General features: G+C 35.8%; 1 protein-coding gene across 1 annotated transcript in view; it reads left to right on the forward strand.

Annotated features, from left to right (window-relative positions):
• Positions 1-27,017, forward strand: part of LRRC7 (leucine rich repeat containing 7) — a 594,815-nt gene that overhangs the window by 524,993 nt on the left and 42,805 nt on the right. Inside the window, exon 24 of the mRNA XM_062193395.1 lies at positions 16,890-17,111. Within this exon, the coding sequence (XP_062049379.1) occupies positions 16,890-17,111 (222 nt within the window). The remainder of the gene's footprint in view (positions 1-16,889; positions 17,112-27,017) is intronic.

The raw sequence follows: 27,017 nt of genomic DNA on the forward strand, positions 1-27,017 counted from the left end.
TTTACATATACAAATTTACTTTTTTATTATATATTACCTGAGTATGTCAAGTTAATATGCAGTGAGAATCAACCTAAGGAAATGATAAAATATTAGCCTGGGCTACATGGTTTACTGAACTAAATATGATAATTATACTGTTTTTTGAGTTTGTATTTTATTCTACAATGAATATTTCTTAATGTTAATTTTGCAGTTGTCATGAAATGAATTGTTATTATGCCAGACAATGAAAATGGAAAACTAGAAATTGAGCTACCCATGGATTGGAGAAACAAAAGACAATCAGTGATTACAAAAAAAAAAAAAAAAATGCTTAGCCAGAGCTCATTCAAGGCATCCAAAGCTATTTCTAAAAGCCTCTGTTGAAGACTTTTTTTTAAATTATCTCTGTGCATGAGTCATCAGAAATTACTCTGGTGATTTGCAGATTTAGTGAGAAATCAGTTTGGGGGGAAAGGCTTTGAACTTGTGGCTCTCAGTATTATTACAGCTAATTGGTTGAAGTAACAGTGGTAATCCTTATGACCTTGTCTCACAGTACTCCAAGCACTGTGGGGGAACAAGAGGTAGACTGGAAGGCATGCATATATAAAATAAGTAAACAAATAGCTCCTCCCTTGAATTTTGCTCCTGTATCACTGGCCAATATACCTTAGAGTAGCTAAGTGGTAGCAAAATGCTGAGGGTATTAATTCTTGTATTATTATTTTTAATAGTATAATAGGAGATGGTAGTTTTTAAACTCCTTCTGGTAGTTGTTAGCCACCAAAATCCCTAATTCTGATGTCTAGTAATTCAAAAGTTTAATCACTGTTAAAAGACATGTCACAGCAATGTAGATCTTCCCTGCCCCTAAATTCTGGGCAGTACTATAAGAGTTGTTTAAGAATTACCATTAAACTTCTGCAATTTCTGAAAATCTCTGTGATTTCAGAAGTATTTACAAGTCCAATCATATCACTTCTCTGACTCTTGCAATCTATTGGATTATGCTGTAGTCACTGTGATAAAAATAGTAGGTGCTATGTATAAATCCATGACAGGTACTGTGCTGAATGCTTTAATGTATTTCTTTATCTAATCTTCACCTCCATCATCTGTTGCAAGCACTACTGTTTTATTCATTTTAGGAAATAAGAAACTCAGGCTTAGAGTTTGTTACTTGCCAGTCTCACGCATATAACTAAATATTTTAGATTACCCTACAATATGTTACAGTAATTTGGAGGTCATAATGTCAGAGATAAATGCAAAAATGTGTTATTTTATATTCAGACGTTATATGCTGATTTGGTTGTAGAATCCACAGGAATGGCAAGACTGAGTTGCTTGATTCTAAAATGACAGACTCTTTTAAAAGTATGAGAAATCTTAAATAGTTTCAATACTACTGAAGAGATTTAAAATTGCAGCAAAAAGACCTATGAGGATATGTTAAAATGTTGCAGCCAAAAAACATAGCTATAAGAAAGATAAAGTGGCAGACAAATGCAGTTTCAGACATCTCTCTTTTGCAGTGGGTAACCAAAGGACTATCACATTCTAGCAGTATGAAATCTGAAAACACTTCACTCTGTAAAAGCTAGGCATTCGAAGGCCCCTTTCAAAATAGTGTCTCTTTCTTCTATCAGTACCTGTTTCTTCCCTGAGAGTTCTTGTCAAAGTACATATTGTGGTGGCAGTTGGAATAAAAACTGTGAATATCAGGAGTCAATATCGGGATCAACACAGATGAAGCAAAAAATGTAACAATTTTGCTAAATTAGTGTTTGCTCATCAAGCTACCTCTTAGATGGAACTTGCCTGTGATTTTATCACATGTACAGGCTTAGTACAACCGTTAAAGGTTTGAGGATTTTCAGGACTGTCCACCTCTGAGGTGTCAGGAAGAACAAGAAGAAATTATGCGTATACGGTCTTCTTCATATTATTATCCTTCCTTTCTCCATCCCATCCATCCCAAAATTGTAATTCTTGCTTTGTCAGAGCCATATGAAATATATTTTTAAAGATTTATTAAATTAAGTTTCTGGGAAAAATACTCATTTCTTATTTTAATTTTCCCATTTATTGAGTATTTTGACAGAATGAATTTCAGTGTTCCTTTGTACTTAAATTTGGAGAAGTAAGAACTAAAATATATTTTGAAAATCATAAATTGTTTTGCTGAACCTATAACCAACCTATCAGTTGTGTTTTTAAAAACTGGATTAAATTTCTCCTGGGATTGATTTTTCTTTTCACTTTGTAATAGTCTACTATAGAACTTTTCATGTTAAAATAAGTAGGTATTTAAAAATTTAAGAAAAATCATCTTAATCTATGCATTTAGGAATTGAAATAAAACCGTTTTATTATTTTTAAATGCTATGCAAAATACAGAATCATAGTCATTGAAGTCATTTTTTAATATATTTATTTCTTTGGAAAGTGTAGTGATAGAGAAAGAGGGAGAAACAGTGAGAGAGAGAGATTTCAGCACTAAAAGAGTGATTTTTTTGGTGCCACTATTTTTAAGACACTATTTTCCACTAAAAAGAAATATTTCTATTAGTACTCTATGTAGATATAGAATAAAAGTAACTATAATCCTTGCTTTTTCTAATTTTATTGAGACTGGGCCTAGTGTTTCTGAAATCTCTCTTGTGAAAGCATGGGAAGGAATGTAGCTCATTTACATGGAAATAGAGGAAAGTCTAGAATAGATAAGAAAGATAAAGATTTAAATAGTGAGAAAAGTAAGGATGGCAGCAAGTAGAGTAGATCTTGAGGCTCTAAGACAGCAAGTCAAGGTGTAGAACAAAAATGAACATCAACCCACTAATTATAACAGATAAGACACAGGGAAATAGAAATATTTTTTATTTCCATTAAATTCAAAAGTATCTATAATGTAAAATTGAAATTGAAAAAAATGGTTCTAAAACCTGAGTGACTGTTAATACTGTAGTTCTGAAGCAAATGTGTCAGGTAGAACAGGTTTTTGCTTTAGACTTTGTATATTTTTCTCTCTCAAAGAAACATACATTAATAACTGTGAAACCTCCCCAGGAGTGATGTGTTTGCTTTGTCAGTCCACAAGCCAATGAGAGCAATCTGCTCTATCACTGTAATGCCAGCCTCAGTCTTAAATCCCTCTTTTCCAGTGTTTTTTTTTTTTTTTTTTCTCCTCTGAGAGTAGCAAATTTTTCATGGATCAGTGTAGATTTTCTTTCTGGTTACCAGAAAGTCACTAAAACTCAAAAACAATTTGGAATTCCTTAGCAAGTCATTTTGAAATACAAACTTTTTTTTAAACATTAAGAAACCTTTTAAATCAATCGCTTCCCTCATTTTTTCCTTCTACCCTACTCATGGTAGTGCTACACAGATCTGTATATTGAACAACATGAAGACTGCATTGATATCTGAAGAAGTGACACACCCTCCTGAGGCTGCTGATGGAAGGAACAGCTAAATGTTTTTGACATCTCTAAATGCTGGACTGAAACAAGAAATGAGTCAGTGAAACTGAACATTGATGAAATCATGCAATTGTATTGTTTAATTAAAAAAATTTACCCAATTCATAACCTCTAGAGAGAGATTTCTTTTCCAAATATAGACAATTTTTCTCTTGACCCAGAGCCACATTTTTCCGAGAATATAAAAAGGCAGTAGAATACTGGGAAAATACCAAAATGGGTCTGTATAGAAAGGAATTTTCATCTTAGGCAGATTAGGAAAATAATTCTATTGGTCTGCAGTAATTCACCCTTACTCTCCTTGCAGTTTTGGAATCTACAACTGAATATTTGTGTAACTAGTGATTACCCACTTCTTAGTTTCACCTTCTGGTTGAAAGGAACTTACAAGCAGTAGTTTCAGTCATTAACAGTTGCCTGGATGTGAATATATCCCCTCTCACACAAATGTCCCTCCTAAGTAAGAGGGGAGTGGGGTAGAGACAGGAAAGGGAGAGAACTGAAAGTTATTTCTTGTGTGACTTTGGTGGCTAGTGATCACTTATTGATAACATTGTTTCACACCCATCAAAAGCCAACAGGAGTCTCTTTGAGAACTCTGATGACTATATTTAGCAACGTATCAGTGATACATTAAGATACCCGTCTGCTCCCTAACAAACGTATGCCTCAGTTCCTACAGAACCTGTCTCACCATGGTTCTTATGGCAGCATTATTAGTTATTGCCTTGTAATATAATAAAATGTATGCTTTGAGGTTGTATAAAGTATAATATGCAGAAAAATTATATGAATAGCTAGGAGTTCAAGTTCTTCTCCTTTATACTCAGTAAGATTTAGATGACTTAAATTTACTCTTTTAAAGCATAGTTTAATTGATTGGTCATCTTGTCTTGCCCAGAAAACAAATAAAGCTATGTCGTTTACTGCACTAGGGAAATAAGGATGAATACATTTAATTAGATTCACTATCCCCCATAACAGAAAAATATTTGATATAAGCCTGTAATGACTTGTATCTACAAATATGATGACTCAGTTGTTAAACAAAAATTATTTACTAAAGCAAGGGTGTGTAACCTTGAGGAAGTAAAAAATTCTATGAAAAGATGGTTAAGAGGCATATCCGTATCTTTGGTAATAGTAACTGAATCAGGGAGAACCATATAAAGAAATCAATAAAATAATTTCCTCTATTTAATGGGCCATTTCAAACATTTATTTTATTAATCTCAAGAGCTAGGATGGTATACTTTATTTTTTTTAGAAACCTTTTATTTAACGAGTACAAATTTCATAATTACACCATGAAGAATATAGTGATTCTTCCCACCATACCAGTTCTCCTACCACCACTCCCACCCCACTTCTGCCTCCCTGTCCCATTCCCAGTCCCATTCTCCATTAAGATTTGTTTTCAGTTAACTTTATACACAGAAAACCAACTCCATACTAAATAAAGATTGCAAAAATTCACACAAAAAATATTAAAAAACTGTTTGAGAACAAGTTTTACAGTTAATTCTCATAGCAAAACTCATTGAGGACAGAGGTCATGCATGGGGAGTAAGTGCACAGTGACTCCTGTTGTTAATTTAACAATTAACACTCTTATGTATGATGTCAGTGATCATCCGAGACTGTTAACATGAGCCACCAAGGCTACGGAAGCCTTTTGAATCCACAATGTCTGAAGTATTTAGACAAGCCATGAACAAAGTGGAAGCTCTCTCCTCCCTTCAGAGAAGGATACCTCTTTCTTTGATCGCCTCTTCTTTCCACCAGGATCTTACTCACAGAGATCTTTCATATAGGTCATTTTTTGCCACAGTGTCTTGGCTTTCCATCCCTGAAATACTCTAATGGGCTTTTCAGCCAGTCCAGAATGCCTTAAGTTCTGATTCTGAGGTCAGCATGCTATTAAGAGTGATTGTCATTCTATAAGTCTACTTTGTGGGCTGCTTCCCATGTTGGAACATTATCTCCTTTTTAATTCTATTTACTGTTTTTATCAGACACTTGATCTTATTTATATGATCCCCTTAATACTTAATCTGATCTATATGATAAATTTAACACTTAATATGATCACTTCAGCACTTAAGATGGCATTTTTACCACTCAGCTTAATGGGATTTGAAGTCCCATGGCAAGTTTTTAGCTGTATCCTTTAGAAGTAAGTCTGTAGGAATGTTTGCAGAACTATAAAGCTTTACGGTTACAAACTTCTTCCCTCTCTTATTCCCACTCTTATTTTTTACTGGGATCTATTTTCAATTGACTTTATACACATACAATTAATTCTATGTTAGGTAAAGAGTTCAACCAATGGCATTAAAAAGGAAAAACAAACAAACAAACAAACAAAGAAAAACTGTTCCTCAACAGTCAAGACAAGGGCTGTTCAAGTCATTGCTTCTCAGAGTGTGAATTTCACTTAGATAGGATTCCTTTTAAGTTCTCTGTTAGTTATCATAAATCAGGTAGAACATACAGTATTTGTCCCTTTTGAACTGGCTTATTTCACTAAGTATGATGTTTTCCAGATTCATCCATTTTGTTGCAAATGACCATATTTCATTGTTTAATATAATATAATATAATATATATATGCATGTTGTTCAGTCTCCATGTATTTACATGTTCTAGAGATTCCTGATTTGCTTATTTCTAGTTTCATTGCATTGTGGTATGAAAAGATGCATGGTATGAATTTAATTTTTTTTAATTTGCTGAGAGTTGCTTTATGGCCTAGAATGTGGTCAATCTTAGAGAAAGTTCCATGCACTTGTGAGAAAAATGTGTACTCTGAAGCTATAGGGTGGAAGGCTCTGTAGATATTTGCTAGGTGTATTTGGCCTATAGTATTGATTAACTCTGTTGTTTTCTTGTTGATTTTCTCTCTGGTTGGTCTGTCCATTGCTGAAAGTAGGCTTTGAAGTCCCACATTACTATTTAGTTGAGTCTATTTCTCAATTTGAATCCATTAACATTTCTTTTAGATAGCCAGATGTCCTGTAATTAAGTGCATATCATTTCTAATAGTCACACCTTCCTGTTGAATTGATCCTTTAATCATTATATAATGCTCTTCTTTGTCTCTTTTAATAGTTTTTGTGTTATAGTCTATTTTGTCTGATATTAGGATGGCTACAACAGCTCTTTTTTGGTTTCTGTTGGCATGGAATATCTTTCTCCATCCTTTCACTATCAGTCTTCATGCATCTTTGTTGGTAAGATTTGTTTCTTGTAGGCAGCAAATACATGGGTTTTCTTTTTTAATCCATTCAGCCAGTCTTTGTCTTGTAACTGGAGAGCTGAGACCATATACATTCAGGATGACTATTGTTAAGTACCGATTTTTTGCACTGTCATGTTTCTGTAAATATTCCTAAATTTGTATTTTGGTTTCCTTTGTACTTTTAAGGGTCATTTTCTGCATTCATCTTCTTTCATAATGATGTTTCTGTTTCTGTGTTTCTGTGTGTAGCACACCCTTGAGCATCTTTTGTAAGGCTGAGTGAGTAGTTACAAATTCTTTGAATTTCTGTTTGTTATGGAAGATCTTTATTTTTCCTTCATTTGTAAATGAAATCTTTGCAGGGTGCAGTATTCTAGATTGATAGTTTTTCCTCTAAAACTTGAACTATATCTTGCCATTCTCTCCTTGCCTGTAGGGTTTCTGATGAGAAGTCTATAGTGAGTCTAATTGGATTACCTCTGAATGTGATTTGGCATTTCTCTCATGCACATTTTAGAATCTTTTCTTTATGTTTACTGTGGAGAGTTTTACTAGCCATGTCTATTGGGAGTTCTGTGTGCTTCCTATACTTGGATGTCTCTTGTTTTCTCCAGACTGGAGGAGTTTTCTGTTATTATTTCATTAAGAAGGCCTTCTAATCCTTCCTCTCTTTCCATGCCCTCTGGAACTCCTTGGATCCCTATGTTGGGTCATTTGATAGAATTTTGTAGATCTCCAACTGTGTTTTTTAGTTTTCTAATTTTGTCTTCTTTTTTTTTCTTTTTGGTGTGACTATAATATTTCTAGAAATTTGTTTTCTAGTTCTGATATTCGTTCTTCTATCTCACCTATTTTGTTGTTAAGGCTTACTACTGCATTTTTTATTTGACCTATTGAATTCTTCATTTCTAGTATTTTATTCTGACTTCTCTTTAATATCTCAATTTCTTGGGAGTGCTCTTCATTTAGATCATGAATTTGCTTCTGATTGCTTCTAAGTAATCGGATGATTAATTTTATGAATTCCTTTTTTGGCATATCCTCGATCTCTTCATCTTCACCTTCTATTATTGAAGAGTTGTAGTGTTCCTTTAGGGGACTCATAGTGTCTTCCTTATTCTTTTCTAGGTCTTCCTTTGTCAGCATTTGTGCATTTTTTCTTTTTGTCTTTGGAGATTCTCTCGTGGTGAAGTTTCCCTCTGTTATGAGCTGCTATGTGTCTGTGTGTTGCAAGTGGAAGCATAGAGCCCCACCTACTACATCCCAGCTCACTTCTCAATTGTGATAAAGGCGGGGTTGTTTTTTTTTTTTAAATTTTTTTTTTAATTTTTTTTTTTGACAGGCAGAGTGGACAGTGAGAGAGAGAGATAGAGAGAAAGGTCTTCCTTTTGCCGTTGGTTCACCCTCCAATGGCCGCCGTGGCCTGAAGCCAGGAGCCAGGTCCTTCCTCCTGGTCTCCCATGTGGGTACAGGGCCCAAGGACCTGGGCCATCCTCCACTGCACTCCCGGGCCAGAGCAGAGAGCTGGACTGGAAGAGGGGCAACCGGTTCAGAATCCGGTGCCCTGACTGGGACTAGAACCCGGGGTGCCAGCGCCAAAGGCAGAGGATTAGCCTATTGAGCCGCAACGCCGGCAAAGGTGGGTTTGAGCTCCAGTGTGCAAAGTCCCCTCTACTGAGGCTTGGCCTGCATCTCAATGGTGGATGGAACGGGCTCAAGTTTTCGATGTTCAGGACTTCTCCTTGTTGTACAGCTTGTGTAGTGGGGAAGAAGTTCTTCTGAAATGTCATGGTCCTCATTCCTGGGTGGGAGGTGTGGTGAGGTAGCCCCCGCAATTGATGGGTGTGTGCACAGGAGGCAAAGGCAGCAGTCCCCTGCTTATGTTTGAAAATGTAAACAAACAAGATGGCTTCTCTCAGCCAGCTGCAGCTCCAGGTGGGGAGGGGAAGAATGGAGATAGGCAGGGGGCTGCCTGAGCTCTCTCTTTGCTCTTCTATACCTTCTCTCCCTCCCCCCCCCCCCCATGTAGAACTTCAAAGCAGTTCACCCAGCTCCCCCTCCCTGCTATTTGCAGCTCCATGGACCCAAAATTTCCTGTATAACCTGGTCTGCTGGGGGCTGGTGCCAGCCTCCCTCATCTGTACCTCTGCCATGCCTCCCCTGTTTCCCATTCTTATTTGCCCTTTCAGTGTGAATCTGCCCAGTCTCTCTTGGTCTTCTGGGCTTCCTGTCATGAATTTCCCATGGCTCTTCTCCTGAGTGTATCTTCTCTCCTTTTTAACTATCTATTTTGCCCCATATGACTTGGATCATCCTGTTGCTGTACTGCCATATGGGAATGCTCCCCCAAGTTTTTTTTTGTTCCATGGTATACTTTATGTTTTTTAAGATTTATTTATTTATTTGAAAGTCAGAGTTACACAGAGAGAGGAGAGGCAGAGAGAGAGAGAGAGAGGTCTTCCATCTGCTGGTTCAGTCCCCAGTTGGCCACAATGGCCGGAGCTGTGCCAATCCAAAGCCAGGAGCCAGGAGCTTCTTCTGGGTCTCCCATATGGGTGCAGGGGCCCAAGGACTTGGGCCATCTTCTACTGCTTTCCCAGGCCATAGCAGATATCTGGATAGGAAGTGGAGCAGCCAGGTCTCGAACCAGCACCCATATGGGATGCCGGTACTTCAGGCCAGGGTGTTAACCCACTATGCCACAGCACTGGCACCTCAATGGTATACTTTAAATCAATTGATTTGGTATCCTTTATTCACATATTTTTACAAATAGTACGGATAAAAGTTTGTAGAAATATAAATGGAAAAATTCTCTAACTTAAAGCAAAAATGACAGCTGAATAAAATATTCTTTAGTTTAACAGTCACTGTTGGTTTTTCTTCCTTGATGCAAAGTCATTCTTTAACTCTAAAAGCACACCCTCTTATCTTCTCACACCAGAGCAACAATACTACTATCTTCTAGTAGTGAAGGCCATCGCTGTCACAAAATCAGGGGATTCTTCACATCCACACTGACTCTAAATTACTCCTTTAAAAAAGTAAAGTCAAAAGAATGTCTATCAAATAGCTACTAAATCAGAAGTAGTAAATAAACTTGCCACAGATTAAAGCAAAATTAAGATGGCAAATTAAAATATTTATTTCATCAATATTTGACATAGGTGTTCTTTAACTAATGATTCTTTTTCAGAAAATTGAGATAACCCTAGAATATTTATACTATGTTTGTTTTGTAAGAAATATAAAAAATGCAAAATTAATTCAAAGCAATACAATTGTCCATGACTCAGTGTGTAATTTAAAGATCTAGATAACAGGAGGCAGATGATCAAGGATTGTTACCAAATCAAGGAGGCCAAAATAAGATTCTACATCTTGCCACTTTACTCCACTTTCCTTCACTACCCATATCCTCTCAGAAATCTTAATAATAAAAGAAATCACTATTAAATTATTGTCATTATTGCTAATATTTTTCATTTTATTTTATTTTGGGAATGTATGTCAGTATCATCAACAAAGACTAGGTTAAAATGTGTAGAGTTAGTCCTAGCTTCATCATTCTGTTATTATTTATGCTCCATTGTTTTTCATTTTGCTTAATAGTTTCCAATTCCATGGCTGTGTTTTGTAGGTAGACTATGTTTCATTGGTCATGGAAGAATGTACTCACAGCTATTCAGTAAGTCAGATATGACTGCCTTCACATATCACTTCCACACATGAGCTGAAACAAAAGGCCCTATTGCTTCACCACATCTCCAGTAGCTAATTCTTAATTTCTCGAAAATAGCACATATTTTGAATGCCCTTACAAAACACTGCTTTGTGCCAGCAGAATCCAGTGTCACCAAAAGTCGATGGCAGGACAAAAAAAAATCCTCTTGCCTCCTCTCTTCTAAATTTCCTTCTGCAAATTCATCTTCTGATGCCCAAATGAGATAACATAGATTTTGGCATCAAACTAGCCTATCAAAATACAAAGAAAGGAAGGGGGACAAATCAGTTTGACAATTAACATAAATACTCATATCGTCTTCACAATTTTATGAGAGAAGGAGCTACGGCCATGGAATTGAGAAACACAGGATTGGAATTCAGTGCTCAGATCCTACAACATCTTCTTAACAAGTATATTATGCTACCTATGTATTATATCCCACCCATCTCACCCAAAAAAAATCTCATAAAATTATATCCCTGTTACAATATGTAATGACCCTCAATATTGGGAATATATTTGACATTTATTTAGCTAGTACATTGGGCAAATTTAGTATTATTTCTTCCATTCCATTTTCAGAAGAGAGAATTAAACCCTGTACCAGATATATATTTAGAAATATATTTTTGATCTCTTCAATTTGTTGTTCTTGACCCAACACAAATAAAAATTACTAGAGATTTTAAAATGCATATTTTCCCAAGCCTTCATTTTCTTTCATCTGAAACTTCTGAGTTATTTATCTTTGTGAATCTCAAACAAATGGAATCATAAGCACAACCAAAACATAGCAGAGATCCTTCCAGTGTATTGAATTTAGTTCTGTTTGTTAACTTTGTTTCCCAATAATTTAGCACATAATCTTCCTAATTCTATCGTCTAAGATTACTACCATTTCTTCCTGTTCAGTGCTTTCTCCATTTCCACAAAATAACCTCAGTCCTATCAGCAAACCCACTTGTGAAAGTGATGAAACTGCTTTCAGGGACAAATCCAGCAAAATGATGATTATACTAATACATAAAAAACAATGTATTAAATTATAATACAAAAAGAATTATCTCAACTATTTTTTAGTTCTCACTGAATATTAGACATAAATTCAGAGAAACTGTCAGTTTATAACATAAAACAAAATAATGATCTGGCATTTTGGCACAGTTAAGCCATCTCTTGCAAGGTGGCATCCCACATTGAAGCATTGGTTCAAGTCCTGGCTGCTCCACTTCCAACCTAGCTCCCTGCTAAAGCAACTAGGAGTTTGTGCCTCTGCAACCCAGGTGGGAGACCAGTATGGATTTCCTGGTTCCTGGCTATGTCCTGGTCCAGGCCTGGCTGTTGAGGCAATTCAGGGAGTGAACTAGGTGATGGAAGATCTCTCTCTTCCCATCTAGTGCCACCCCGCCATTCAAAGAAAATGAGTAAATCTTAAAAAGTCTTTTTTTTTTTTAAAAAGAACACTGCAGAATAAATGGTGTGAATAGAAGACTGATAGGGCTGGGGTTTTGTTATTGCTACTTTACAAAACTATTCAATCTGACTCATTTAAATGACAGTTGATTTCTCTAAATCAGTTAATTAGCTGTCCTGAGAAATGATTCTGTATTATAGACCCTGCCACAAGACATTATTTGAACTGTTTTAGACTTCATTTTAGAGAAGACTTGTATCCTCTTGAACTTTCTCAGTGGCGCACGTTGTCATCTTTGAGGTTGTGCTCAGTATTTGGAAGCAAGCCCAAATGATTCAAGAGCCAAGACGAGTTGTAAAACAGATGACCAAACCGGATAATATAATACACTTTTTATTCAACACCTTTATAAAGAACAGTGTTAACCAAAGCATTTTCAGAGTAATAAAGTCCTTTCTTTTATTCAAACAAAATCTTCCAAACCTTTTCAATTCCCACATAATAAGACTGATTATCTGTGGGATGAGTTTTGCATGAGCAGTGTCATTTGGTTTCAAATCAGCATTTCTTTTCTGTGATTTTGAAATAAATGTTTCCTTGGGTCCTATGGATGCTGGAGTTTTCCCTATAATTTAGACAGTTTGTTTTTGGGACAACTTGAAAATATCATTTCCATCACTATCCTCCTTAAATACATATTATTTTCTCCAACCTCCCCTTGAAAGTTCCTAACAAATGTCAACTCTTTATTTCTTTTTATGATTCAAAATGTGTAGCACAGGCTTTGCAAAAATCATCGTGTTCAAATTTCCTTTCGGTATGAGTCAGTGTTATAGCTAACCCTCTGCTTGGACAAATCCAGTCTTTGACATTTCTGAGTTTTCATCACTGCTTTGTACTTTATCATGAGTGTCTTTATTACCTTTCTGAAGCCTTTGTGCCAAGCAGAAAAATAGAAACAAAACACTTCCTCTTTATAATCTTCCTGTACCACTATCCCTCTAGATGTCTTACATCATTTATGTTTGTTTAACTGTTTAAAAAATTTGCGTTAATTCTTGGCTTTCTGTAGCTATCATTCCTCATTGCCAATCAGCACAACCTGTAGCACAAGAGTGAAAGAACTGCTGTGACTATGCCATGATCTTTATGATCACTTTATGACGTGATCATTCCGTGTACCCTTGTAGCCACCCCCCTGAGAACATGAGCCTCATTGCTCCATAGTAATGGAAAAATTATCAAAAGCAAAAGTATCATCATATTTGCTTAACTATAAAATTCAAAACACTTGCATAGTATCTGTAGATGATACATCTAATTCACTAACTAAGGAATGACTCGTCCTTTTTGGCAAATTGAGGAGCTGCTAAAGAAATTGAATATGTCCTCCCTCAACAACCTGATCTTTTCACTCCTTTTCATCGTTGCTATTCAAAACATGGTTACGTTATTAGGGAGATGTTGCCAATTTAGGGAGGATAAAATTACAATATAATGTAATATTTAATGGCATGATCTTACGAGTCAGCCAGCTTTGGTTCAACTGCTAGTCCTGCCAGTCTACCAGTTGTAGAAAGTACTTGGAAAAGTTACTTAACTTCTCCCAAGTGAAGTTTCTGACTTAGTAAAATTGGGTAATAATAATTACCTCTTGTGCTATTTTCAAGATTAAACTTCTTTAAATGTGTAAGATGTTTTAACCCATTCAATGGCACTAAGTGTTAGGATGGTGCCTATTATTTATTTAAAGCCATTTACTATGCCAGCCATTAAAAACAGTAAGTAGGATATGATGACTGCCTTAAAGTGGGGGTGGGGAACGTGGGCCCTGCAGGCCATACAAGGCCCATGAAATCATTGGTCTGGCCCTGCTAAGGCAAACACAGATGGGACTTAAAATTCAATAAATCTATAGCAGGCTAATCTTTAAATTGATAATTTTATATTGCCCACAAGTGATGTTATAAATACTAAATGGCCCTCAGCAAAAAAAAAGTTTCCCCTCCCTGCTTAAAGAGTTCAATATCAGCATAATTCTGAGCTCAAATTGTTCTATTGGAAGAAAAAAATAAACCAGAAAAATAAGCCTAAATGCTATGACACTTCTGTAATATGTAGAATTAGGTTTTTATCCTTGGATAAATTACAACCAGAATAGCCTAATCAACAATGTAATTGTTAAGGAGTTGTTACTGATTTTCTCATGTAGATTATGCATCATGGAAACAAAACTTTGTTCTGGAACCTTCTAAGTTTGAGTTCAAAAATTCTTTGCTTATCTATGTGACTGCTTTCAATTAAACTGTCAGTCTTCCTCTTGTTTATTATACCAGTGGAGAAGAAAAAGTTATAAATTTAAGAATCTATTTGCTTATAGGCATGTCAGTCAGCCTCAGAAAGCCTCCATCCCCACCTCCTCTAACTCTAAAACATTATTTTCTCTTCAATATAACTGAGCATGACAGCAAATTCATTCAAAATACAGTAACCAAAATATGATCCTGTTTATCATGGCTTCCCTCTCCTACCAAAAAAATGGACACAAAATTCCATAGAAGGACAGAATTTGCAATAAGGAAAAACTTGACCAGAGAGGACATACAATCTTCTGGTATGGCTGGCTAAAAAGGTTGCAGTGACACCTTTCACTAAGATTTGTGATGAGGGAGTGGATACAACCCAGGATACTCATTTGTGAGATTATCTGAGTGATGTTGATGATGTTATAGCTCTGTGATTAATGGTGATATGTGTTGGACAATGTTAGATTGGTTATCATTTTTACTTTGTGCTAGTATAACTGAAATTCTTTTTCTGCATGTTTTCCTCCAGTTTCTCATGACTGAAATATCTTTACTGTTTGTGAATGTAATATTTTGTACATGATACCAAAACAGACAACTAGACATATGAACTAACATCAAATGCTTGTTTATTTTGTGCTTAATATTACCAAATAATAATTTCTTTTGAAATTACCTGGTTTGTAATCCAACAGTGTCTCTCTTCTTTAAGTGATCTTCCATTGTCAATACATTTTCTTTGTTACGTTGCTCTACTTTAGGAACTTTAAGATAAATATAATCAATCTCTGTATTGAATATTTAATAATTATCCCTTTGTTCCTCTAGCCTTTCTCATAGTAATCAAAAATCTTAATCAGGAAAATTCTGAAGCTTTCCTAGTTAATGAATTCTAAGATGAACTTCATTTTTGAGTTCCAAAATTACCTGTACTTAAAAGAATCCCAAGATGGGGCTGATTTTGTGGAACAGTAGATTAAGCTACTGCCTGTGACGTCAGCGTCCCCTAAAGGCATCACATCAAGTCTGGCTGCTCTACTTCTTATCCAGATCCCTGCTAATTCACCTATGAAAACAACAGAAAATGACCCAAATGCTTGGGTCAGATGGATTTCCAGGCTCCAACATTCAGCCAGGGGATTTGGGGAGTGAACCAGAAGATGAGAGCACTCATGGTCACTCGCTGTTGTCTCTTTCTGAAACTCTACCTTTCAAATAAATAAAAGCTTTTTAATAATCAACAAGAAAGGAAATGGATGCAAGAAGTAAATCCTCAGCTCTTTCAGTACTATTGGGTGAAGTACCAAGTACAGTGCTAGAAAAATGTTTATAATTGTTAATATTTATTCCCATGGTGGTCTAATAATTCTCAACTTAAATAGGCATATTCTGTGCTACCAACTCACAAAGAGTACTGCTTGCTTAGTAGAAAAGACATCATATTAAATGATTAAAGGAATTAATGCTAGCATGAAAGTGAGAAAATAATGAATAATGAAGCAGAGCTGTGGCCATATCATTGAAGATGGGAGACTCCAGTGAGCCTGCCCTCTCTCCTTTGACTTTATGGATTAACAAGTGATCATCATCATTTCAATAGGAGGTGCTGATAAATCTCTCTGAAAATTCATGATGAGATGGTGTTCTCTGCAAAATTCATTTTGAACAACATTCCGTATCTACTGCCTTCACAGGCTACAGATACTCACAAGCACTTACCACATGATTAATTTGTAACTTTGACATTCCAAAAGACATACTTTAAAAAAAAAAAGATTTAGCTATTTGAAAGGCAGAGTGAGAAAAAGTGAGAAAGGAGAGAGAGAGAGAGAGAGAGAGAGAGGAGGGAAGGGGAGAGAAGGGGAGGGGGAGAGGAGAGAGAGAGAATCTTCCATCTGCTGGTTCATTCCCCAAGTAGCTGCAATGGCCAGAGTTGGGCCAATCCAAAGCCAGGAGTCAGGAGCTTCTTCTGGGTCTCTCATATGTGTGCAGGGGCCCAAGGACTTGGACCACCTTCTGCTGCTTTCCCAGGCACATTAGCAGGGGTTGGATGGAAGTGGAGCATCCGGGACTTGAACCAGTGCGCTCATGGAATGTGCCTTTGCCTACTATACCACAGCTCCAGCCCCAAAACGCATACTCTTGATTTATTAGTGTAAAAAACTAATAAATGTTTGTTAAACTCACCAGAACAAGCTTACCATGCACCTGTGTCATAAAAGGAAAGTAGTGGTCCAATTCTTTTGCTTCAAAATTTGGAAATAGTTCTATCATTTTCTCCCCAGAGTGAAATTGATTAGTCTCTCTCTCTCTCTCTCTCTCTCTCTCTCTCTCAATCTCTCAATCTCTCAATCTCTCAATCTCTCTCTCCCCTCTCCACCTCTCCACCTCTGGCATTTTGCATAGAGCTCCACTTTACTTTACTTTTAAATTGTTAATTCTTTTTCTTGAGTTTTTTCCTACTGAATTTTGTTCCTTTAAAATGGGAGTTGAGATAATCTTTGGCAAGCCGCCAGCTAACCATGAATGTATTTAATGCGACCTTGCTCCAGTGTTAACATTTTCACAAACCCCAGTAGGCAGCCTCTTACTGTTTCTTCATTATCCTTTCCAGCTGTGGCTGAAAGCCCAAATGATGCCACTTTACCCGAGAGGTGTTCTGTACATGTTTGCTACTTTGATCACATCCTTTCAGCACCATGAGTCTTTGCCTGACAGATTATCTTCTCCACAGGCAGGCAGCCACATCCAGACTTTGATGGGGTCCCAAAGCCTTCAGCATCGCAGCCGGGAGCAGCAGCCTTATGAGGGAAATATAAACAAAGTGACCATCCAGCAATTTCAGTCACCATTGCCTATTCAGATCCCCTCTTCACAGGCCACCCGGGGACCTCAGCCTGGACGGTGCTTAATTCAAACTAAAGGGCAAAGGAGTATGGATGGCTATCCAGAGCAGGTGAGAAGTGCTGTTTAATCACGGATGAGTTTTCAGGAAAATCCGCGAAGAATGTAGAGTTGGCCTTCCCCCGTTAATGTGGTCCAGCAGACATGCTGCTATTACCATGTTGAATGGGGTGGAACACTCTTTGTAGGTATTAAATCATATGTTCACTGGTTAAGGACTAACATACAGGAATTTACAGGTTGATAAATGCCTATTTCACATAAAAGAAAGTAACATCAGAAGTTTTTTGGATACTGTTCTATCCCCTTCTCTTAGTTTAAAGGTGACTCTATAGAACAGAATTTGAGTGCTAGAAAGAGCTCAGACGGATTCAGTATATTCACCAAAGCCTCAGATGAAACTAACAGTGTGAAAAGGAAAGTGTATTATTCCCCTGTTTTTGTGGGAAGACGTTTTCTAAAAGTTCTGTCCTCTGGTTATTGAATGGTATGCAGAGATAAAGCTTCGCCAGGAGGAAAATTACCAACAGTTAGAAGGGAAATATTTCTGAAATGCTCCAGAAGTTACTGATAAATGCCTTGTAGCATAAACAAATTGCTGTACTTCCTACCCTGCCTAAAATTAGGATTTGCTTCTCCATGGTAGAATCTATTTTTCTCCCTTAGGATGAGAAAATTAAATGGGATCTCATCTATTGAATTATGTTAAGCTTAGAAAAGAAGACGTTAAGACCTTAAGAATCTCACAAAATTATTATTTCATTCTTCAGATAATTAGGCAAGGCTCCCACTGACTTCTTAACTCCTTAATATGGTTTATGAAGGTTCCACTTTATTATTGCTTATTCAAAGCTTTATATGTCACCCCACCTTATTTTGTAAACATATGGAACAAGATTAACTTCATTCTGCAGTTTTTGCTTCATATTAAAAGCCATTTGTCATTTGGACACCAGCTGCTTTAAGCATTGTCTCTATGTCTCAGTACCCTTCTTGAAGCTGCGATTATGTGTTAATCACTCCCAAAATCATAGATATTCTTTTTAAGATAATTTTCTTCCTTTCCTGCTTTGATGTAGGCCAAGTGTTGGATTTCAAAAAATAATAAACTAGACATGTGCCTTTAATCAGATAATGATGTGAGGTTTATAATTCCCCCAAAAGATTCTAAAAAGTTAATAAAGTTTTAAATTATGCTTTCCCAAGGAATCTTGTGAGACTAGAAAATCATTCGTATCCACCACAGCACAGATATAAAACCTCAAACCCACTTCTCTGATTTAGTTATTTCTATTAGGCTACTATGTATTCTTTTTTTCTTACCAGAATTGATGTGTTTAAAAATATAATGAAATCAAAGCCCTTTGGTTTCACTGACTTTGAACAGTTGATTTAGTATTAGCATGCAATTAGTCTGAATATCCTAAATTTAAAGGCCACCTGAACACTGTTTCTCAAAATAGTACATAATTTTATGAAGTTTGATAAATGAAAAGATTACTTAAAGTTTCCATTCCTATTAAGTGCAAATTGTTATGATTCTTTCAAATAATCTATTTTAGTAGCTTTCAAATGTTTTTGATGCACAGCTATGATAACATCAGGGGGCACTCAAACTGAGAGAATATTCTAAGCATTCCATGGTTATATTAAGAACTTAAATACAATTCCTATTGCCTTCATGGTTTTTGCTGCCTTGAAATGCAGAAATAAATACTTCAGGGTGACTGTGAGAAAACCTAAAAAACATCTTAGCAACTAGCACTAATCCCAAAAGTACATCCTCTCCTGCTAGCTACAAATCTTAAGACAGTTGCTTTAAGCATTTTTCACGATTCAGGATGACATTGTCCACACCAGTGTCATGCTGGAGTCTGCTCATGCTGACTCATCATCGTGCACATCTCTTCCTGCCCCCACGCTCACTGACTTCACATGAATAGGTTGAATTTATGGGAATAAGAGCACCATGAACATCTGCAAACACCTCAGATCAGGCCACTGTTCCATCACCACCAGATGTTCAGCTCTTTCAGCACACCACTTTTTGCAGTGCTGGTTTCTTTCATCGCCTTTGCTTTTCGTAACCTCTCCACTTCTTCACTGAGCTCTGTGACGTTCAAGACTACTAGGACTAGGTCTACAGAATTAGGAGCTCTAGTTTCATTTATTGTTATTGGCCATGTGACCCTGATCAAGGCATTAACTCTCTGAAGTTCTGCTTCACTCCTTGTAACATGAGAGCATTACTACCAGTAACATTTAAAAAATTCATTACACATACAGAGAGAGAGAGGTGAGAAATACTGGCAATGTGAAGGCAGAAATAGAAAAAACAATAATAGAAATATAAGAGCTTGAGAATTCTAATAATGGAAGGAATTTGATGATTATCAGCTCCATCTTTCTTAGTGTATAGGGAGAAAAACAAAAATAAAAATAAAAATAAATAAAAAGAGGCCAAAAGAGGTCATGTAATTCATTTTCATAATGGAAATATTTTATGTTTTTTTTACTTTCCTAAGTTATATTTCTTTGGAAAACTCTAACGTGTGTGTGTGTGTGTGTGTTAAAGCAAGACTTCTCTAAATTTAGAAAGGCATGAAAAATGGAGAAAAAAAACTCAAAAACATTTTAAAACTATGTAGAGTCTTATATGAAAACTGTGGAGATTTAACTGCAAAGACCAATAAGGTAACATCAATTTCTAACATGGATTTTGGACATGGATTTTGTTTTAACAAACACACCATTTTAATAAGACATTCCTGTTGATGCATTGAAAGACCCATAAAGAGAAAAAGTCCTGCTGAAATGATCCTAGCACCAATGTTAGATTTAGTCAAGTATAATACAAAAAGAAAATAACTAAGTTGTTGAACATTTTTAAGAGCAAGCAGATGCCATGAACAGTGCAAAGAAAGTCTACTGAGTGCAATGAAACCCCTCTATTCTATTTCAGTAAAGCTTGGAAATTTTGCTTTAAAAAAATTATCACTTGCTGGACTCTTTCAGGTTAAAAAAAAAAAATCCAAGTACAATGAAAAAACATTTGTTGATTTAGGAAAAGAAGTCCAAGTGAGAATAGGACAGGAAGAAACAACAGTTTCATTGAGTGCTTGCTGTGTGTTTTGCACTATGTATCTCACACACAGGCCTGGCTTCCAGTCACCTGTGCAGTTGTACAAGATCCTGTGTTTCAAAAGGTCCCCCACTGTGTTAATGCTCTACTGCCCCCAGCTTTGCAATTCTTAATAGCTGTTGATTGAGGAGCCTCACATTTTTGTGGTACACCAGACCCCATTAAATATATAACTGGTCCTGCTTAATCATTTGACTTCATTTAATCCTCACAATATCTTACCTCCTTTTTTACAAATGAAGAAATGAAGGCACAGAGAAAAGTCATTTATAGAAGGTAAAATTGGTCAAGCTGGAATTTTTTAAAATATTTATTCATTTCTTTATTTGAGAGGCAGAGTTACAGGCAGAGAAGCAAAGACAGAGAGAACGGTCTTCCATCCGCTGGTTCACTCCCCAATTGGCTGCAGTGGTCAGAGCTGGGCCAATCCAAAGCCAGAGCCAAGAGCTTCTTCCAGGTCTCCTATAAGGCTGCAGGGCTCCAAGCACTTGGGCCATCCCCTACTGCTTTCCCAGGCCATATTATTAACAAAAACATATCTCTGTATACTTTACTGTGACTGAAATAACTAGTGTATTTTTAATTATGACCCTATAAAAGCAATGCTACCACTGATGACATTGAAAGAATAGGAAGAAACATCATTTGTGACCTAGGCAGAGAATTTAACTTTGTTTAGACAGAAAGAATCACTTGGTAAACTTTGATGTTCTTCCTCAGAAATAAAACCATCTAAATACTCAAACCACCCATCACAACAAAACAGGGCAAAATATCCAAGAATTCCAAAAACAAGAGTTTAATGACAATGAGTATTGACCTTATTTTTAATGATAAGATTAAATAAAATAAAATTTTTGAAGTAACTTTTAAACCATAAGTGCTCTTGGGATTCAAGGTATTAATTTCTGAATACTGTAAATCTAGTTTCTTTTAATAGATGTTACTTTTTCTTATAAAAAGAACAGGTTTCATGTATGTCAAATATACAGTTTTAGGAACATAATGATACTTTGCATCCTCTCTCCTCCTTTCTATAGATGTTCTTAACAAAGAAATCTGCCACAAAAACCATGTATGTGCTTGTTACCTGACATTCTTTATCAGAGGATTTTTCTTGAAAGAGGGCTTTCATGCATAAGCCATTTAGATTATTAACAAACAGGATTAGAGTTGATGGGATCTTATATCATTAGAAAGAGAAGGCTGGACTCCCATTCCACATGAAAACGTCTTAGCAATAATATCCATCCTATTTTCTATCCCCTATGTTTCCCAGCCCAAGTGAAGACACTTAAAAGATCCTGTCTACCTTATCCTCCTTTCACAAAATGGTAGTACTTTATATCAGCCTCAGCTACACATTAGAATCTGTTCAGAAACTTTACTACTGATACCTTGGTCTTTTCCTCAAATAAACTGATTTTATGAATTTGCATGTAACCTGGGTAATGAGAATTTTCATAACTTCTATTATATAATATAATGATATTATATAATAGAGTTATATAGAGTTATAGAGTATAATATAATAATATTATATAATAGAGTTATGAAAATAACTAATAATAAGTTCTATTATGTAACTAAGGTTGAGAACCTTTGCTCTAGATTATTTTGTAGCTCAACAACTTACAATTTACCAACTAAATAATTTGCTGATATTGTCATAATATGAGCACACATAAATTTTCCATGACTCATTGAATACTTTTAAAAGAAACTAATATTAGCTCATTTTATCCTTTTTATAAACATATGATCCAAGACAGAGTATGTTTACATATAAGGAACATATGGATACCAAAGCAGAAATAGAGAAAAACATCAGCACGATGCTTCAAACCTCTGAAAGCCCTTTCATATATTAACTGATTTAATTTAATTGGTAATAGTATGATACAGGTGGAGCATTTCCATTCTATTGATTAGAAAATTAAGACTAAGAAAGTTAGGTTACATGACTATTTAGAAGCTGAGCTAAAGTTAGAACCCTGTCTGACACAGGCTCATCAACAAGTTTGTGGAAAACAAGTATTATAAAGAATAAAAAGATGCAGGGATTTCAACAAAATTTTTGCTAATATAAACTTACCTTTTAATTTCACATTTCCATTAACTTTCTGGAACCCGCTTTCAAGTCTACCACATTACATGCTACACTGTGCCCACATATAGAGATCAAAAGTAAATTCCTATTGGATGAATAAACCAATGGGAATAGCTGAGCCTACGAGGATATATGCAAAGTAAAGTTTGTGTCTGAAAGAGAACTTGCAAGATCACACTGGAATAAGCCTCAGTGCTTTACACAAACTGACACACACCCATCATATTCAAGGAAAAAACAAAAGCTCCTAAACCTTCCCAGCAGATGTTGCTGTCTACCCTGAAAAAAAATTTAATAATTTAATCAACTTAATGATACATGGAGTACATGAAAAAAAAAGTTGGCTCAAAGACATTATTTCACACATTGCTTTAGATCAGATACTTTGATCAGCAGCCCAAAGAACATACGAGAGTTCCAGATGTGGTCTTTGTTTACTTAGAGCAGCTAAAGAAAACTACAATATGCTGAGTGGTACAAGAAGAAACACTTGGGAATTTTTGTTTTACTTAAATTATAGGTATTTACATTAAAAGGAAATAATTTAACGGATATGTTAGAGAATGGACTTAAGCAAAATGGTTTTAAATACATGTTTTTTACTCATGTGACTTCAGGGCATCACAAGCTTTGTCATTCCCACTTAAAGTGTTGCTATTTATAAATATTTTCTACATGAATTTTGTTACCCAGTCATGAAAATGGTGCAACTCTAAATTTATAATTCATAAGTTTGACTGATCCTGCATTTCCTTCTAAGAAGCTTATAGTTTTTAGGTCTTGTGTTTCAGTTTTTTTATCTACTTAGAGGTCATTTTTATGTGTGATATGAGATATGGGTACAAGTTAATTCCTTTGCATATGGATATCCCATTGTTCCAGAACCATTTATTGAAGAATTATTCTTTCTCCCATTGAGTTACCTTGAACCTTTTGTCAAAATTATTTGAACATGAATGTTAGGGTTTATTTGTGAACTCTCCATTCTACTCCCTATGTTTTTATATCCCTAAGACACCTTGCTTTTTTGACTTTATAAAGAATCATTCATTTTTAGAGGATTTACAATGGCTTTTCTTTTTCCTTGGAGTCATTCTTTTGTTTTCTTATTTTCCAACAGTTTATCTATTTTTTACAACATGCACGTTTCTGCTCAAATGTCACATACTCAGGTCTGTCTTTATAAAAAATGTGTTTATTTTTACTTTTTTGTGAGGTTTCCTTCCTTTACCTTCTTTCATATTGGTGACCATGTTTCTGTGTTTCTGTGTGTAACACATCTTTAAGCATCTTTTGCAGGGCAGGATGAGTGGCAACAAATTCTTTCAGTTTCTGTTTGCTATGAAAAGTCTTAATTTCACCTTCAGAAAGAGAGACAGAGAGAGACAGACAGCGATATTCCACCCACTAGATCACATTTGAAATGCCCACAATAGCCAGGGCTGGGCTAGGCCAAAGCCCAGCTGGATCATCCACGTGGGTAGCAGGGACTCAAGCCATCACTTGTTGCCTCCCAAGGTGCACAACAGCAGAGAGCTGGAATCAGAAGCAGAGCCCAGACTCAAAATCAGGCACTTTGGTATGGTTTAATTCCATTTTCCACCAACATTGTAAGGTAGTGTCTTTACTTGATGTCTCTGGGTTGTACAGCCTTGCAAAGAGTCCAGTGGTTAATGGAAGCCATTGCCTTTCTCCTGCTACTCTGAGGCTTCATTTATTTTGGGTCCTGCTCCCCAACGACTCCCAAAGCCCCATGTAACTCTTCACATCTTTCACATGAACCTCGCCTTCCACCACTGTCTCTGTTGAACCCCAATTTACTACCTGTCTCCTTTAATGAGACTCAAATGTCATGAGAGACGTTGGACGAGAATGAAAGAATCATATTTTCCAGTGTCTAAGTAGGACAGAAATTCTCAGAAACAATTCTCAATAAGAGGAATTTATGCTTTTTTGGGGAAAAACTGCATACATATTTTACTTTTGGATAGTCAACAAACTTTATTAATCAAGATTAAAATAAGCCTAAAGAGAAATGCTTTGCTTAAAAAATAAGCATTTAGGTGAGCATCTGTCCCAGTGGTTAAGACACTGCTTGGGAAACCCTCATCTCATATAGGAGTTTTCTGGGTTCAAGTCCCCGCTCTGCTTGTAATTCCAGCTTCCTGCTGATGCCCAGCCTAGGAGGGAGTGATGATGGCTCATGCACTTGGGTCCCCACTTCATCCATAGTAGACTTGGATTGGGTTTCTACCTCCTGTCTTCAGCACTGTTCGGCCCTGGCTGCCGTGAACACCTGGATAGTGAACCAGTGGATGGAAGATCTTCAGGGAGGCCTGTCTTGTCTGTGCTATCTAAAGTCACTCCTTACTCCCCTTTCAATACCTTTCCTGCTTCATTTTTCCATAGCTCATGTCACTATCTAAAACTTTTGTTGTTTGTGTTTTAATGTTATCTAGCCACATTAGCTGTTATATTAGGCCAACAATTTTTTTATCTGCCTGGAACTTAGTAGAAAAATCAGTAAATATTTATGGAATTAAGCATGAATTATGATTTATGTAACAATTTTTATTTTCAGAGCTATAATGATTTTTTCAAAATACTTGATTACTTAAATGAAACACTGAATAGCTAGCATTGCTTGTAAAGAGTCAAACTGTGTTTTAACAAGTACCTATCATATAGTTTTGACAATGTATATTTCAAAGTATCCTTCATTGCACACATGCATATTCTCTAATTTCTGTATATATTTAATCAAAAGTGAATTGAATGGTAATTACATGCCATTGTTCTACATAATAAATGAAGAGATAATACATGGATATGAAGAGATGATTCAGATGTCCTACTTGTATAAAACTCCATGTAGATATCAGTATGTCTTCACAGACCTCCTCTTTGATAATGCTCCCAGGGTCCAGGCCTGAAAATGGTCTTAGAAGTGAAACATTCTTAGTTGCAAGCTTCCTTCTAAATGTTTCAGAAACTAACAACCTCCCAATGGGTCAAAACTTTACCTTGAATTATATACAATATAGAATATTTGAAGATTCATTTTTCAAGGGTATTTTCAAACGTGTATAATTTTTTTCTGTTTTAAAATTAGGATAATAAGAAAAGTCTTTATATTTTCAAATAAGCCATATTTTCCTAGCTTTTTATTGACCAAGAAAGTTGAATATAAGCAATTTGGTCTAGTAGAATATAAGCAAAAAAAGAAAAAGTGTTGACTCATAAAGTTTAAACTCCAGGGATGGGGAAGACTTCAGAGAAAACTTAATAGTAGGCACAGTGAAAACTGTGACTTTGTTTCTACATGGATTGCTTTCTCCTTATGGCAGAAAGATGTTACATGAGCTCCAGATCTTCTTAGATATAAAACTAAGAAGGAACAGCAAGATTTTCCTTCCTGGATATCCTAATAGACATTTCATTACTTCTTTTTGATTGAGTTACTTGTCCAGCCTATAAACAATCATTTTTTTTAGAAGGTATTGCTCAGTTTTAGGTGCATACAAAATGACTTAATGAAGCATATAAGTTTATAATAGAGTTAAGGGTGGTTCTTCAAAGAACACTAAAGGTAAAAGGGTACTTCAAAAAGTTTGTGGAAAAAGTTAAAGCTGTCTATTTTAGTACAACAACATTTTTATATTCATACATAGTTTTTAAATAAAATGCATTTTCTTTCCTTAAAATTTTTGAAGACCTCCTCATGTAACTACCAAATAAATAAATGGATCTTGGATAATGGAAACAACAGGTTCCCTGTAAAAGCTTTATATAACATACTGCTAGGAAAGCAGATGGTCACTAGGAAGTCAATTCATTATAGCAACACTAGGTATCTATCTGTAATACTACTTCTAAATCCTGAATTTCAGTATCACATAACACACATACGCAGCCATTTCCTTTGTTTCTGCTATAGAATTTAGAGTATTGTAGGTACAAGTTAAAACACCACCGTCTACAGATTTTAGATTATGAACTCCAGGAGTCTTGCTTGCAGCTTAACAATCCATTTTCTTACAAAGGACTCTCTTGAGACTCAGTACTTTAATGAACAAGATTAACACAGACAAGAAATATCAAGTAGAGTCAAATGATGGAAGCAGACTCTAAAGAAGCAAAGGCACCGTTGGTGAGACTGTTGCTTATGTTTTCAGCCAAAATTGTTATGGTTTGCAATTACTCCCTTAAAAGAAAATTAAAATGCTAATTCTCATTATATAAGCTACTTATTAGTCTCCTAAACATGACCTTTTGCTGGAACAGGTGATTTCTTTGCTAATCCTCGTTAGTTTCAGACTAAATAGGTATTTTCGTGAATGTGAAGTGTTCTCCCATCTTACATTTATGGCTTCTTTGGCAGGTGAACCTCTTTATATGTGAGATGAATACTCTGACATGCTTTATGAGACCCAATAGTCACAACACAGCCTATTAGCCCTATCTTATCATGCCTGAGAATAGTCCAGCTTCAGATCAGAATTTGTCACATTTATAAAGTCACAGGGTTATCTTTATTATTTCAACTATTAAAAGTGTAGAGTTCTTCATATACTTGGCATATATGAAATTTGTTTCCCTCTGATTTTTAGTGCTCTCCAAATTTATAATAATATAAAATTCATGTAGTCACTACCTTGAAAAAGAATGACTGGAAACTACTCTTGGAAATTTTCTTTGTGAATGAA

This window comes from Lepus europaeus, chromosome 5 (assembly GCF_033115175.1).
Source record: "Lepus europaeus isolate LE1 chromosome 5, mLepTim1.pri, whole genome shotgun sequence".
Taxonomy (NCBI): Eukaryota; Metazoa; Chordata; class Mammalia; order Lagomorpha; family Leporidae; genus Lepus; species Lepus europaeus.